Source organism: Argiope bruennichi, chromosome 8, assembly GCF_947563725.1.
Source record: "Argiope bruennichi chromosome 8, qqArgBrue1.1, whole genome shotgun sequence".
In the NCBI taxonomy this organism is placed as follows: Eukaryota; Metazoa; Arthropoda; class Arachnida; order Araneae; family Araneidae; genus Argiope; species Argiope bruennichi.
The window spans coordinates 54,764,951-54,780,746 of record NC_079158.1 but is presented as its reverse complement, the minus strand read 5'-3'; the positions used below and the strand labels follow the sequence as shown (position 1 = coordinate 54,780,746).

At 31.6% G+C, this 15,796-nt stretch overlaps 1 protein-coding gene across 5 annotated transcripts in view; it reads right to left on the bottom strand.

The window, feature by feature from the left end:
• Positions 1-1,061: 1,061 nt before the first annotated feature.
• Positions 1,062-15,796, bottom strand: part of LOC129981769 (paired box protein Pax-6-like) — a 256,014-nt gene continuing 241,279 nt past the window's right edge. For 4 of the 5 annotated variants that reach the window (XM_056092764.1, XM_056092763.1, XM_056092766.1 and 1 more), the window contains 3 exons: positions 13,764-14,057; positions 6,532-6,722; positions 1,062-2,012 (listed from right to left, as the gene is read on the bottom strand). In XM_056092764.1, coding sequence (XP_055948739.1) covers positions 1,767-2,012; positions 6,532-6,722; positions 13,764-14,057 — 731 coding nt within the window. In that variant the 3' untranslated portion in view covers positions 1,062-1,766. The remainder of the gene's footprint in view (positions 2,013-6,531; positions 6,723-13,763; positions 14,058-15,796) is intronic. The other variant, XM_056092767.1, reaches the window with a different exon arrangement.

The following is a 15,796-nucleotide window of genomic DNA, read 5'->3' as shown; positions in this document are numbered from 1 at the left end:
TTAGCTTACCAATTTTCTGTAAAATTAAGCTTTAATCTCAGTTGAATTGTTTAAATAATTTGTCACCATCATCATGCAACATTATATTAAATGCATCTTCATGAGATCGGCGATTCGAGCTGGGGCGAACGCATTTATATTTCCAGTAATGGCAATCTGGTTGTTGAATGTTAATTTTGGAGCTCAGTCGTATTCAGTTTGAATAAATAAAACAAGTGAACGCTTTCACCTGCTAAGAATAAAGTCACTAGAAACATTGTAGTCTAATTTTTGTAATTATAGAAAAAAAAATGGATATAGAATTCACAAAATAATATTTAAAATACGTCATGCTTTGCTAAAATAAGACAAACGCATTTAACTCAAAACGCATTTCTGTAACTGTACAATATTTTGAGCAAAATACTCCTTTAATAACAAATTCCTGTTAAGCTGGAACAAATTTTTGATTTTATACTGTAACAATACTATCAATAAAATTATATATACAGAAGCATTGATCCTTACAGGCTAAAAGCGAAAGAATACTGGTATGAAAATTTGCATACGTTAAAAACAGTTATTCCATAATTTATAATTTAAATAAAATTTGAAAAGAAACCTATGAAATATCATAATTTTTAATAAAAAAATTTATGCAGTGTCACATTTATAAAGCGTTTTAATTGAAAGATTATTCTACAATGCTATTAAGATTTCATGAGGTATATATAACTAATACTCAAAAACATACAAATGAATATGTTATTTTCAATATATTTTTGGCTAATACATAGCCTCATTAAATGAATAATTTAAATAGTAGATTGTAATATAGTAATACTGCATTTTGGCAATGTTTGCCTGCATTGTGCAAAAACTGATTATATATTTCCATTAATTTAATTCATAAATTTCACCTGTTGTTACCTTATATAAGTTCAATAAAAAATCAGTTTAAAATTTAGTTATTTCAAATCGGCAATTTTTTGTTTTAGGAATAATTTTTTAATTTTTTTAAATTAGAGCAAGGCTTCTTAAACTTAAAAAAAAAAAATTTTTTTTTCTTACCAGCCCGGAAATGTAAGAAACAAAATAAATAATGAATTATTAATTAATCATAAATTTAAGAACAGCTGAGTTAAATACATCTGTTAAAAGTAATATTATATGTTCAATGTAATATTTCAAATCAAGATAGTTGCCCGAAATATTTTTCACTCTATTCTTAAAAAATTTGATAAAAACATTTGCTGTTAAAGATTTCGCATTCACATTAAGGTCGAGTCTCTTTGTTTAAGAAGCCCTGATTTAATTATTAAGCTGATTTGAAATTTAATTCTGAATATCTTTCACGGAACAAATATATTACAGAAGTAAAATTCGCATCTCCACATCTGATAAAACCGAACATAAATGAAATTGTCTGGCGGTATTACCTTTTCGATTCTAAAATGAAATATACAAGAATAACATACTTTTCATAACTACCGAAGGAACTTTCCTTGTTCGGTTTTACAGATCACTACTTATGACAACTGTAGCAGTTTCCAAATTTATGCAAACACTCCTGTCGTTACCTTGTAAAGTTCTTGCATCAGTTCATCTGTGAATCTGACCACAAAATGGGTTGATTCCAGTGCAGTCTTTGAAGTTTGCGATGAGGCGATGAGTGAGATGATTATTATGGTAAATGAATACACATCATGAAGAGAGCAGCCTTTTGGCAGTTTGTCATTACACACCAACAATGATGTCTTGAGGTCAGAGTAACATGGCAAAGTTATTCATTCTGAAGATGGCGACGAAGAAGTTTGTCGTGAAGCCGGTGTGAAAGCAGAATTCTCGCCTCCCATTTTGGGCAGGTGCTCCATCAGTCTTGGAGGCTGGGGCTGACTAGAGGGTGGTTCTGGAGAAGGCACTGGGCTGAGGCTTGGGGTCGGAGATGTAGGTGGGACGACCCCATTCACCGGCTTCATCATGTTCATGCGCTGGTGGCGTCGCCATTTTGCTCGTCTGTTAGAAAACCATACCTGTTTCAAACGACCAACATCACTGACTTCAAGAAGAAGATGCAGTCACTCTTAATATTAAACTTAAAAACGGAAACAATGCTTTCTACGACTATCAATCATTCAGTCAATGTGTATAGTTTTGGATTAACAATCAATTTCATTAAGTTATTTTACAAGATGATTCACAATGACGTCAACAAAATGAAAGGGCAAACTAGTTTATGGAAATAATAGTCATATAGAAGCTTTGGGGGTTAAGCATTATTTGGAGAACGCTGGTATGAGGTAAGCAGAACAAACAGCCGAATCATGAATTCATCGAGATATATACATCTGATGCTTATCTATGATTTACACGCTTTGGAATCTATTTTTTTTTCTATTGCATGCAGTAATTTAATCGAACCAGTATATTTACTTCTTACATAATGCTGAATGGAATAATAATATTAATATCCGATCCGTTTTGTTTTGTTTTCCTAGCTATCTAATAAAATGACATCTTCCCTTTCAGGAATATGATATCCTACGATTTCAACTGAAAATTCATAGAATATTTAAGCATTTGTATATTATGCGTAAACATTGCACTGAACTAAAGGATCAGTGAATGATTTTATTTTATACGTTAGAGGATTGGCAATTCGAAAGAAGCAAGACTTAAGGGAATTACGATTAAAGGGTCAAATGAGTGCAAACAAACAGAAATGTGTAGATATTTTTTGCACAGATAGCATCTAAATAGTTATTAAGAAATTATATTGTGACAGAATTAGTAATTATTGCTTTCCTTTTAACCCTACCGATCCAAATTTTGCACGTTTAAAATTTTATGTAAAAAATGGCTGTTTCTAAGTAAAAGTTTGAAACTTTCGAAAAGCTGAAAGTTTGATGCAGTGTTGATATAAGTTAATGCTTCCAGTAAAACTGAGAATCTTTTTCAGTATTATTGCACTTAATGATTAATTTTTATAATTATAAAATGTAAAAAACAAGATAAAAACAAAATGTTGGTTAATTTTTGCTCTCCATTCTTATAAGGCAGATCATCTAAAGGACGTCTAGCACCTGTGGAAGACGTTTGCACTGAAATTAGATAATGGTTTTCTTATAGCTGATTTGCTTTTATTTTGTTAACAGTTTTTTAGAATCAACCTGTAGAGTAATTTCTCACTAAAAAATTTCTTTGCTTATTTGATTAAAAGCAGAAAGTAGGTAGATCTTTTAAAATCAACGATATATCTTATAAAAAATTTATTTTTGAGCATGTTCAGATCAATTTAATACTTTGTTAAAATAAGAAATTTCAAAGATTTACTTAAAGTTATTAATAAAAAGTTTTCTCAGAGCTTGAAGAGTGCGTAGGAAGCATTGTTTCTTAATTAAAAATATGAATTCACACAACACTATAATTTGTTGTATAAAATAAAAACACATAAATAAATAATAATTGCCTAACATTACATTGAAATGTAGAATAGGATTGATTTCATTAATAAACCATATATTCAGAACCTATATGTTTTATAATATATTCAGAATTTTATATGTTTTATAAAATGTTTGCATGAAATCGCTATTATGAATAAAATGAACATATACCTTTTAAATTTACACATATTCTAATAAAAAATTATTTATCAACTTAGTTTGATTTTCAACTCTAAGTTATTAGTTGTTGTATTTTTTACCCAGCTCATGCAGATAATACAAAAATTTGTAGTCATTACTCGAAAAAAGAGGAAGATGAATCTAAGTACTTATTAAAAGAAAACTCCAAATGAATGAAAGGGGAATTTTATCGAAAAGTATCTCATTAAATTTTTATTTTTTACTGGATAAAGTTGAAATAATGTCAGTTTTCTTGCGGTTGCCTATATCCATCTATCTTAGGTTTGATCTACATTAATAAAACAGTATCAGAAAAACTATATTAGTTCATTAGGCTTTGACCGCAACTAGGGTAGAAATTCCATAAAGTTAAAAGGCCCAAATCAAAGAGTAGAGTAACAAGAAAAAAAAATTAAAAACACGAAATTATAATAGAAGAGGAAGCGGTGGAAAAAAAGAAGTAGCTATATCATTGCCTATCCGATAATGGATTCTCATATTGTGAAGAATATGTTTGCGCTCTGTGCCATAATAACACGGGAAAGACCTTGCGCTTTGTGTATATAATATGCATTAGGTACGCCTATTGTAGGCGGATTTTTTCCTACGCCCTGCTACTGCTTTTCATCATCATCACTATTATTATTATTCATTCGCTAGTCCATGCTTTGTTCATTCTCTCTTTTTTTCTTTTTATCTCTTTCTTTTTATTATTATTCTGTTGGATATGTTTTTTTTTTTCTTTTCCACTTTTTCTGCGTTTTCCTGCGAAAAATAATCCAATAACCACCACCCCTATATCGCGGCGCGCTCCTGAATAAACCAGCGCGGTCGAGTTGAGTTGTGCGCAAGCAGGCGAGCAGCTCGCAGACGATTCCGGCCCCGCCTGCCAGGACAGTAGGACAGACGGACAGACACATCACTTACATCGCCCACGCCCATGAGAGCAAATGCACTCGCTTTTATTTCGTAAAAAATAATAATAATAATAAACGGAACTGATGATAAAAAATCTAATAAAAATAATATCCACATTGATTACACTAACGTTGCTATGGGCAACTCTGCGCGACCACTTAACGTTAAAACTGGGGACCCACGTGACGTTCTTGGTTCTTGTCATTGGTTGATTGCAATGTCGACACGCCCACAGGCATTTATGACATCACTAATAGCAGCTCGTTAAGAAGGTAATTACTCATATGCAAGGGTTGTGAGAGTATGTGGAGGGGGGGGGAGAATAAAGTATTTTGGTCATTACCGTGCTTTAATAATCTTGCCAAATTGTCTTCTTAATGGCAATGCTCAGTTTCTGAGGAGGGTACTAAAGTGTTTGTTTTAAAGTTCTCATGTTCGAATACAGCTATTAAGCTGCTAACTTCGAAAAATTACACAATTTATTTCCATAAGTACTAGCTTTACATGTCGCAGCGATAGAAATGTTTTCTCTCCATATATATTCTTTTTCGTATGAATATTTGACGAATGATTTGATTTTAAAATTTGGATAAAAAAAACTTCAGTTATATTTGAAAATAAAATTTATTTTACTAATTAATTTCGAAGTTTTTTTTGGCACAGAAGTCAGATTTGGTTCAGTGGACTAAATACTAATTCTATACTTTAACGCAAAGAACTTTGCAATCAGCAGTTGCCAACATATGCTCTTGGGATCGATAAAAATATAATGTTAACTCCAGGTTCCGAAAATTAACGATTCAACAATGCCTCTCCCCTTCATCATAATTACCTTCTGTCACTCCCGACTAGGCAATAACATGCTAATGAATAATTTTTTTGAATTCAACATAGCGAGCCTCCAGTAAATAACTACATGCTCTATCTCTTTTTTTTTAATATAACAGGATCTGCTGAATTTTCTTATGTTGAGCAAAAATCTGAGAGAACAGCAAACTATTTTTTCTAGCAATTAAAAGACATGGAATAAGAGCTATGTTAATATTAAATTAACCATCTATATTAAACTAATCAGTCTTTAAATCAAGGACAAAGGATTAATGCAATATTAAATCACAATTATACAAATAACTAGAACACATATATATATGCAAAGTTCTTTTAGAAATAATGGTTAATATTTCTTTCATTCCTTTTTGTGCAAAATGAGTCCTACCTTAAGGGAGCCACACAGTTTCTATGATCAGTTTTTATTAAATGTATATCCATTTATTTAAATTTTTAAGAGACATCACTTTTCTTTTCAAAGGGCTTTTATTACGAAATACTTTTAGAGAGTTGCTATATGCTCTTTAACTTTTTTCTAATTGTTTTTACAATTGGATCACAAACTTGGATCAAAAATTAATCTATTAAAAAGGGGACATCAGTTTTCATTTCCTTTAATGCTTTTAATATCTAGAATTAAAGTATGAAATGAATAGTTTTAATCTTTTACATGTCAAGATACATTTTTATAACAGTATATGAGCTCGATTAACTGTACAATTCACCTGTAAAGTATGTAACGGATGCTTGCCGATTGGTACATACAACTCTCAATGCATTAGAGTTCTACTTATCTCAATGAAACAAGTATTGGACTATTTCGGATAGTTTGATAAAGCTCGGAAATTAATTGAAAAAAGATTTCTAAAATTGAAGAAACTTAACTTTATTTCAAGTTATTAGATTCAGTAAACAAAAGGTAAGTAAATTCTGTACGATTTGCATGAAAAAGAAAACACAATTCTGACGCGTTTTTTTTTATTCCTCTTAAGTCCGATTCGGATATTGGAAATTCATATTATTGATCTGATAATTTGCATTCTACTAATCTGAAATTCCTGGCTTTTTTTAACCGAAGCTTGCCAATTACTTATATAAAGAAACAAATTTCCACTTTTTGACAAACATTTACTACTTTCAATGAGATTTGGGTTTCTTTAATTACATGTAGACTACTTACTTGAACTCTGGCTTCTGAAAGGTTTGTTTTGGCCGCTAATCGTTCTCGCGTACTGACACACGGGTAATGGGTCTTTTCGAACTCCTCTTCCAGAACTTCAAGCTGTTCTGGACTGAAGGTGGTGCGGTTCCTGCGGAATTTCGGTCGGTCTCCGGAATCGGAACTGGCGCATTCGTCCAGATCTTTGTCCGCTGCGAAAGAACAATCACTTAATTGATCAATTTGATGAATGTGTCTAAGAGATCAACATACATTTAAAAGGAATTTGAGGCAATCAGTATATGGTTCCATTTTGATTACATATATTTATCTTATTTCCGATAAAGATGCAATTTATTGTCGATTTTTATCTCATCTCCTGAGTTTCAGAGTTTCGAAATTTTATGCCCTGGATAAAAATACAGTATTTTAAAATTTTCAAAAATTAACTGACAGTTTATTGAATCATATTACTTAATTTTAATTTAATATATAATGCACCATCTGGCAGTGAATCAAAGATAAAACTGATGTGAAGAATTCTTAATTATTTATAGAAATTGTTTAAAAAATAAAGTATTAAAAAGTAAAAAAAATGGAAATAAATAATATTCTTTTACTAATAAAAGCATGTTATTGAAAAACATACTTTTATTAAAGACATTATTATGTAATAATAAGGTGAACATTAAATTCGTTAATTGTTTTATTGCAACATAAATATTACATATATTTCAATACTGACGATGCACTGACTCATATTATTTTGACTAAATAACTTCAGATCTCAAAAAAACTCAGAAATAAATTTCAAATTTGTAATAGTAAATTAAAACGCCTGTATTGTCCTCCCTTATAAAAATTCACCGACATATAAATTGCCTGTCAGGCGAAAGAATAATAGTTTAAAACTTATGAACAAAATTGATTTATTGTTGGTTTAAAATTGGATTGCATTATTATTTGCAATATAATGCTTTTTTTTTAATCCCAACAATTTCAAAACAATTTAAAATAGGTTGGAATATCAGTAGCTACAATTTGTCGATCCAATAAAATATTTTTTTTTTAATTATTGAAACGTATTACCATGGAGGATTATTTTTGAAACCAATAGGTTTCTAAATTGATGTTTCCTTTTAGTAATTATTAGGTATTAAATTGATGTAAAATAATTCCTATTTTTCTGAATCATTTTAATTTAAAACAAAGAATTAAACCAAATAATTTCGAAAATTGAGTGCAACAAACTGAGATATTATTAAAATTTATGCATTCCGTTAACGCTTAATGACTTTTATTGAAATTTAATTCACCAAAAACAAAAATGCCTTTAGTGAATAATAGAAAGTAAATAAATCCCTCTTAGATTGTTAAAACTTCCAACTGTGAATTTTTATTTTGAACTTAATAAGATTCTGATGATTGTATGTCATTTGTTTGCATCAGGGGAATCATGTTACACTTCATAACAATTTAAATGAATTTAAATACACACTTATGATAAGGAATTCTCATATTTCAGCAAACAGAATTTATTACTTTAGTCCAATTTTGGTTAACTAGAATAAAACTTGGGGCAATTATTCAAAATTCAGACGTTTGTAATTTCATGATTTATAATTTTCATTATTAAAGTTATTTATTATCGGTGACAAAAATCTTTCGTAAATGGGGATTATTGACGTCCCCCCTATACTGACGTTTTTTTTCAGAGTGAATTTTTACTTATTTATAAAAACATGCTATTGAACTGTATTGCATAAGCCTCTGTAAGAAGTCCTGGAAAGTAAGTGGCACTAAATGACCAACATCATTGCCACTGGGTCATAATAACAAACATATTTTCTCGCAAATAATGGGATAAATGATAAATAATAAAATATATCATAACACTCTGAATTGTGAAGTGATTGGGAAGGGATATATATTTTCTAGGCACTAGTAAAACCGTATCTGCCTGTAAGTAAAACATTACGTTTCAGAAATCGGTACTCTTACTTGCATTTTGAAGCAAGATTGCGTGACAGCAGTGACTTACTTTGCTACATGTTGTTATTACATATCCGAATCAACTTCCCAGAGATGCTTATATGTGAATTAATCGATTTTTCCCCCCGTCGTAATGATGCACCTTATTATGGAATGAAATGATGTAATAATTACATCTCATGCATGGTCTCCCTCCTCAAACTACCTGGCCATGAATTTTTAATGCATTTTCCCCGTAATTCTCGTCTCGGTCCCAATTCCTCATCAGAAGACTGCTTCAAGTTTCACATTCAAACTGATGAAGTATTCATGGGCAATTTCAGTTGCCCAACTGTCTTTTTTCTCTCTTCCAATTGCCTCGGTTGCTACCAGCAACTAAATGTGGACACGAATGAGCCAATATAAACACACACGCAACCCCGAAACTCTTTAATGCCCGTTCTTCAGTCTCTCCGGTTCTTTTTTTTTTTAAGGTTATTCTTAAGTCTACTGTTTACCGATCTGCTCAAGGAACACCGCCATTAGAAAGTTCTTCCATAAAATGTCAAACTAATATGCCATCTTCCCTCTTTGCCTTTTCTTCTGTTTTTTTTTTTTTTTTTTCATCCCTCCTTGCTCGAAGCTTTGATTTTTCCTTTCTACAAGTCAACAAGCAGTGCGACTTTCGTCCGTTTTTTTTAAAATCTATTTATTTATTTTCTTTCTTTTTCGCGTCGCTCTCTCCTACCCGACTCCTTTTTCTTACGGTTCTTTATGTCGTGTCGGGCAATTAGTTGGTCTGTGGCGCCTTCAAAGTGGTTGACAGATGGCGCAAAGAATTCTTAGCTTCCAATTTCCCACGACCTGGTGGTGTTGGAAAAAAATAAATCGTAGAATTTTTCCTTCGGAAAAGAGGGGAGCAGTAATTCACTTCCAAATTATAAGGCCAATTTTCGTTTTATAAACCCCCAGCACAGATTCGGGCTGGGTAAATCCGTCCCCGCTCTCTTCGCTTCAGACGTGTTTGATGAAGTGTTGTTATCTCAACGGTCCGACTCTCTTTCGGGAATAATTACTTTTGGAAGAAGAATGAAGTTAGTAATGAATACGAATTTGGAAATGAATGATATTTAAAGACGTTTATTCAGATTTATAACCGCAGTCGATACGGTCAGTGCGTTTTGTTTGAGGTTGATAAATTAAATGAATAAACATCTCAAATGTTGTATTTACAAAAGAAGTTCGAGTGAGAATGCTAATATTAACAAATAAAAAATTTATTATTTGTTTTTCTTAGTTTATGTGCGTGAACGGAATTGCTCTACAAGGAGCGGATAGTAAACGGAGATAAAGAATTGTTTCCATGACGTTTCTCATTAAATTTACTGTGAAACTGACTTATTTAATGGTAAATAAGAAAACTTTATACCTCTTTTATTCAACCGTCAAATACAGTAAAATCAATTGCGAAATATTCGAAGAAAAATTGTAATAAAAAGAAACTTAAACATCATTATTTCGATGAACCTCCAAAATTTAGACATTCCTGTGATCTCAGAAAAAAAAATATTTGGACTTGCGTCTGTTATGTATATGAATTCGGGGATTCAAAAATGCTAAAAATGGGTAAAATGTTGATATTTATTGAATTCTGAAATTTTAATATTGATTTGATTTTCTATAAAACTATAGACGAACTCCATCAGTGAGATGTCTAATTTTCTGCTCATCTATGTGCATGTGCACTTGATAATTCAGAATTGCGAAGGGTTGGGCAATGAATTTAAAAGTAAGAGTTTTAAATAGTCTGCAAATCTATATTTGATTGTGAGCTATACGTAGAATTGGCATATCGTCTTAAGTAATATTCGGAAAATTAGTTAGAAGCCATTTGAATATCTTTACTATATTTTCATTATGATTGAAAAAAAAGCAACGACTTATGTAAATGAAATTCGATCGCTGATCCAGTCACTAAAATTATTGATCAATATTAAGCTTTGGATCCAATCGATCAAGGGTAAAATGTCAAAATGCTTAGACTAGCTTTCTAGCAAAGAAGCTGAATTGGAACCTTTTTTGAGAAAGTTGAAGAGAGAATACTACTATGAGTTCTATACTTTTCCAAAAGATCTGTTGTATGCACATTGTCATATTAACTTATATTGATGGTTGATCTAAAATCCATTGTGTAGAAATTATACAAGCGAGTAAATATTACTGTTCTGGTTAATTAATTTTACTGATTATCTGCATTTAATTAGAAAAATTCCTATCATATTCAAGAAATATAAAAATTCTAAAAGAAAATGATTTTTTTACTCATGTTCGCCTGAAATCTGTGTCTGATTTTTATCTGTAAATACGCAATGCATTTTTGAAATATGCTGCCAGATAATTTTTTCAATATTTACGTGTTTTTTTTTAAATTTTTTTTTTTTTTTTTTTAAGCTCCGAAAAAGCTGAGAACAAAGAAAATTATGCAATGATAGCTTCTATGGTTTGGGATAAAAAAAAGAAAGTCAATGGAATACTCGATGGGACATGACATGTTTGAATAATTTTAGTTTTTTATGAATATTCCACTCCATGTAATTTCTTCTTATATATATATATAGTGATCTTTAAAAATGCAATGAAAGAGCAATAAGTTCTTTGTAACTTTTTTAAAAATGTCCTTTAATTAACGATAAACTGTTCTTCTAGGCACATATCCTGTTACTCAAATTAAACTTGGCCCTTTCCTTAATCATAATATCCTTGATAATAAAGTCAAATACTTGCCTTATCACCGTATTTAGAATTCTGTCCAATTAATTAAAAATAAAATTCCTTAAATACCTGACAGTTAAAGGATATATTTCTGTGAGATGTAAATAACAGGATTTAATTATAACTGAAACATATATCCCACTTTTTCTGAAAGAGAGAAGCGATAACAATTATTCCTATAGACGAGATTAAAAAACAAAATGCCACATAGGAAATATCTTGGTGAAGAATTCTCCCCAGAAACCTAACTATATGGCATTAACTCTTCGTGCAAATTTATTTCTCTGGAGAAGATCGCCATCTCTTTGTGAGTCCCAATTGTCGGCAACAGTTCCACAAAAGCATTCTTGCACTTACTCACAGCCTCTGAGAGATATAAACGTCACGGAACGAAACGCAATCAAGGCTACCTTATGGCCGCCATTACCATACGGAATCAGAGGGAAGGGGGGAAGACTTCCACATTCCTAATCAGGTAATTGCTTTAATTGCTAAATTAAAAAGGAACCGAAAAGATGAAGAAGTCATAACAATAAAGAAGCCGGCTAAGCTTCAGATAGAGACATCAAAAACTGGCATGTGGGGATGGATAAAAAAAAACAGCCACAGATAATTAAAAAACAAAAAATACTAAGTTTCTTCTAGTTTTACGCAACAGGTATCCATCCATCCCTATTCCCAATTCCTTTTAAAATCGTATTTGCGGGTTGGATCTTCAGTTAAATATCATCGAACTGGCTACTAATGCACACGTATTTATCGACCAGGGCTCGATAATCGTGCTTTCTTGAAGAGGGGGGCCGTTTCTAATGCTAATGCATACACCCCTAGGCGGGCAGGCTTAATTAAGATAAAAATGGAAGACGATAAAAAGTGGGGGGCGAGAGAGGGGGAGGCTCGAAACAAAGGGAGACCGCGAGCCGTAAACATGAAGGCCATTACATGAGAGGGATCAAGTTCAATTTAGTTTTATGGGAACTTAATTGTTTATCATTTGTGAAAAATTGGCTGGGCGCACTTTTTTGGAATCTTCAGAGTGTTTGCTTCACGTTCCCTATTATCTTTAATAACTTCATTCACGGACTTGGATGAGAATATTTTAATTTCTATGGATTATTAACTTTTTTTTTCCCCCTTTTTGTTTTGCTTCTGCATTGTGTATCATCAAGGTTCGTGATTCTGTGCTTTGGGTCTCAAGACGGCGCCACTTTGTTTCATGCGGTCTGCCATAAAAGTTGTCTCAATCGTAGAATTTTTGGCAGTTTTTGGATTAAATGGGGCTTAATTTTTTTGGCTTAAGCAAATGGCAACAGCTGGGAAAAGAAGGGGGATCCTGAAAGTGAGCAGAAAGGAAGAGTGTTCGAAGAAAAATATATTTCCGCACTGAATACATTTATGAATTTCTCAGCAGACTTAATGAATTTGTTTGAGGGAAGGAAACGTTGGCAGTATGTTTTGGCTATTAAGTAGTATAACAATAAAACGTAAAAGCTGCCTCTTAGTAACATATTCAAGAATAAAAGAGCTCTTTCATTTTTCTACTACTTTTTCTAGAACGATAGATTTTATTCCAATTACTTTTCGTTTCTCTATTTGAAATTAAAATTAATTACGGTATCAAAAATCTTAAAGGGATTCATTAATCGATTAACTGTCACAATTTCAAGTCTGGAAATTTCTGTTCTGGTTTATGTTTCTGGAATATGCATTCATATTGATTCAGTTAAAAGTTAGTATTTTTATTAAAATTTTATGGCTTACAAGTAATTTTTGTATCGAATTCTAACATTTAGGAGTGACACCATTTTAAATTAAAAATTCCAAACTGAATGATATCACAGCACGCAAAGGCAACTGTTAAGCATTTAATTGGTAGATTCGCTTATTTCTTGAAAGATGAATTAATCTTCCATATTCATGCAAATTTGAATACCTGTTTGATATTTGAAATAGTTTAGAATAACTAATTAGTGTCTTAATAATAAAGTTTATAAACGATTCTGATCTAACAGAAAATATCCACTCCTACCATTAATTCTTTTGTTTATTTATATTGATTTTTAAAATATTTCTCTCTAGTTTTATTTTATAAAAGACTGCTGTGAAATCGCTTAATTTCATAAGTAAAACACACATATGCTCATATTCAAATTATAAAGCATTAGAACTTTGTAACAAGTTTTCAAACGGTTATTATTGTTAATTTATTGTACTTATTACTTGTTAAGTATTTCTTTCCTTTAAAAATCTCTGATTTATATTCAGCATATTATTCTTTCTATTCAGCATATTTATCAGCTTCTTTCTTTAAAATGCATTTCGTACCGATTATTACTTACTAAACAATGTGTGAATGCAAATTTACTGAAACTTTGCATAAAAATCTACTCTTAGAACTCTTTTGCTTTATGTTATATGTATTGTTGATATGTGATTGATATATGATATATTATGTTATATGATTGAGCATTTTCGACAAAAATGCATCTTTGCACTTTAATATTCCTTACCCGATTGCCTTTGGTCTCTGAGGGGATTGAGTCCGGCCATCGCTGTGGGGTCAACTGGCGATCCGGTGGGAAGAGGTCCGGCCGATCCGGCATGAAAAGTGGGCCACATGTGGGGCGTGGTAGCTGCTGCTGCAGCGGCAGCGCTCCAGGGAAAGGCCGCAGCAGCCGCATACGGGTGGTACATTCCGTATCCGGCCGCCCGGGCGAACTCCGCGGCCGCGCGCTCAGCTGCCCGGTTCCGGAGAATTCTGTTGATCGAACTCACACTGGGGGCCGTGCTGTTAGTACACACACCTGTTGGAAGGGAAGAAAGAGTTGTTATTGCCAAATCATACGTTCTTGTATGTACAAAAGAGAGGGAGAGGGAGAGGGAGAGGGAGAGGGAGAGGGAGAGAGGGAGAGGGAGAGGGAGAGAGGGAGAGGGAGAGGGAGAGAGGGAGAGGGAGAGAGGGAGAGAGGGAGAGAGGGAGAGAGAGAGAGAGAGATTCAAACATCTAGTCTGAAATAAAATACTATAATGATTTAGGCTTGATTATCTTTTCAGATTATTTTTAAAAATTTACTATTTTTATAGTAATGGATAATATGCACAGAAAAAACACGCTTTTAATATCGTATAACTACTAAAATAATGAAAATTATTGATATAAAATTTACTGAAAAACGTTTTTAAATATTTATTAGAGGAAAAATATGCGAAAATAAAATTGGTATTCCTAAACAGCCAATTTTTTTAATTAGTATGATAATTTTTGTGCACGAATACATTCCAAAATTATTGAAGAAAAATTTGGAAAAATTCGGAAAATTATTGACGAAAATTTATTGATTGCTAAATTCTATTAATGTTTCATTAAAAATCTAATTAAAATTTCCATAAATCCATCATTTATAAATATCTATTATTCGATAAGTAATTGTCAATAAATTTAGTAGCTCTAGTTCCGACAGTTTGTTCTGTGAAGTGTTTGAATGATTTTTTAATCAAGCTCGTCGCTTTACAGATAATTTCTAGTTTATTTACATGATCTTTTAATACATAGTTAATAAATTAAAAAAGATTTTGGTTGTTATATATATTGTTATAGTTAGATTTTTGGCATTAATGATTAAAAGTATTTCATTTTAAAATATTTGATAATTCATTAAAAATTTAAAAATGTTGCAATTTTTGGAAGCAAAAAATTTGAATAACTTTTTTTTATTATATTGCTAACAAGCTGACTATCAAGACTATTTTAGAGAAATTTGCTGATCGTGAGGTATCTCGTACATGGCATCAAAAAGCCATTTCATACATGCTTTTTTGAAGTACACAGTATTCGACTTTCAATTTATATTGAGATTAATTATTTTTCATAGAAGAATAACGCATACATACATTTATAATGCTCGATATAGTTAATGACTTTTGGGACGGATAACTATTGAGTACAAGTTCCAACTCAAGCTCAGTTTTTACGTCCAAGTATCATTTTTCCTTTCAGTTTTTTTCAAATGTCAAACAAAATTTTAATTTTATGGAGAGAAAAGGAGTGATATTTCTTGCACCACTTTGATTTAAAAGATTATTCCAAAATAAAAATTTCTTTGGTAGATCTGGAAGAAAAATTTAGAAGAGGAAGAAGCAATATCAATACCAATTTTTTTAACAGAACAGTGAAAAAATATTATAGTTTTTCATTCTTTCTTTTATCACAAGAAACGTCTCTATGAAATATATGTAACAGAGCAAAAGGATAACATTGAAACATTTGCCAGAAAATAACAAACAATACATAAAGCAATTTGTTTTTACGAAAGAATATCATTTCTGAATTCGCTGAAATCTTACACTTAACAAATGGTTCGACGAACAGTAGTCTAAGATTTTCGGAAACGATTATAACGAGTGATAAAGAAGTGAAACTTCGAAATACACAATCCCACAAGAAAAGCATCACTTTCTCCGTCATGACCACTTTTTATATAAAAAAATAAAGAATGAGTCGTCCGCGTTGTGACGGAAATCCCCTCAGCTACAAAATTAGCAC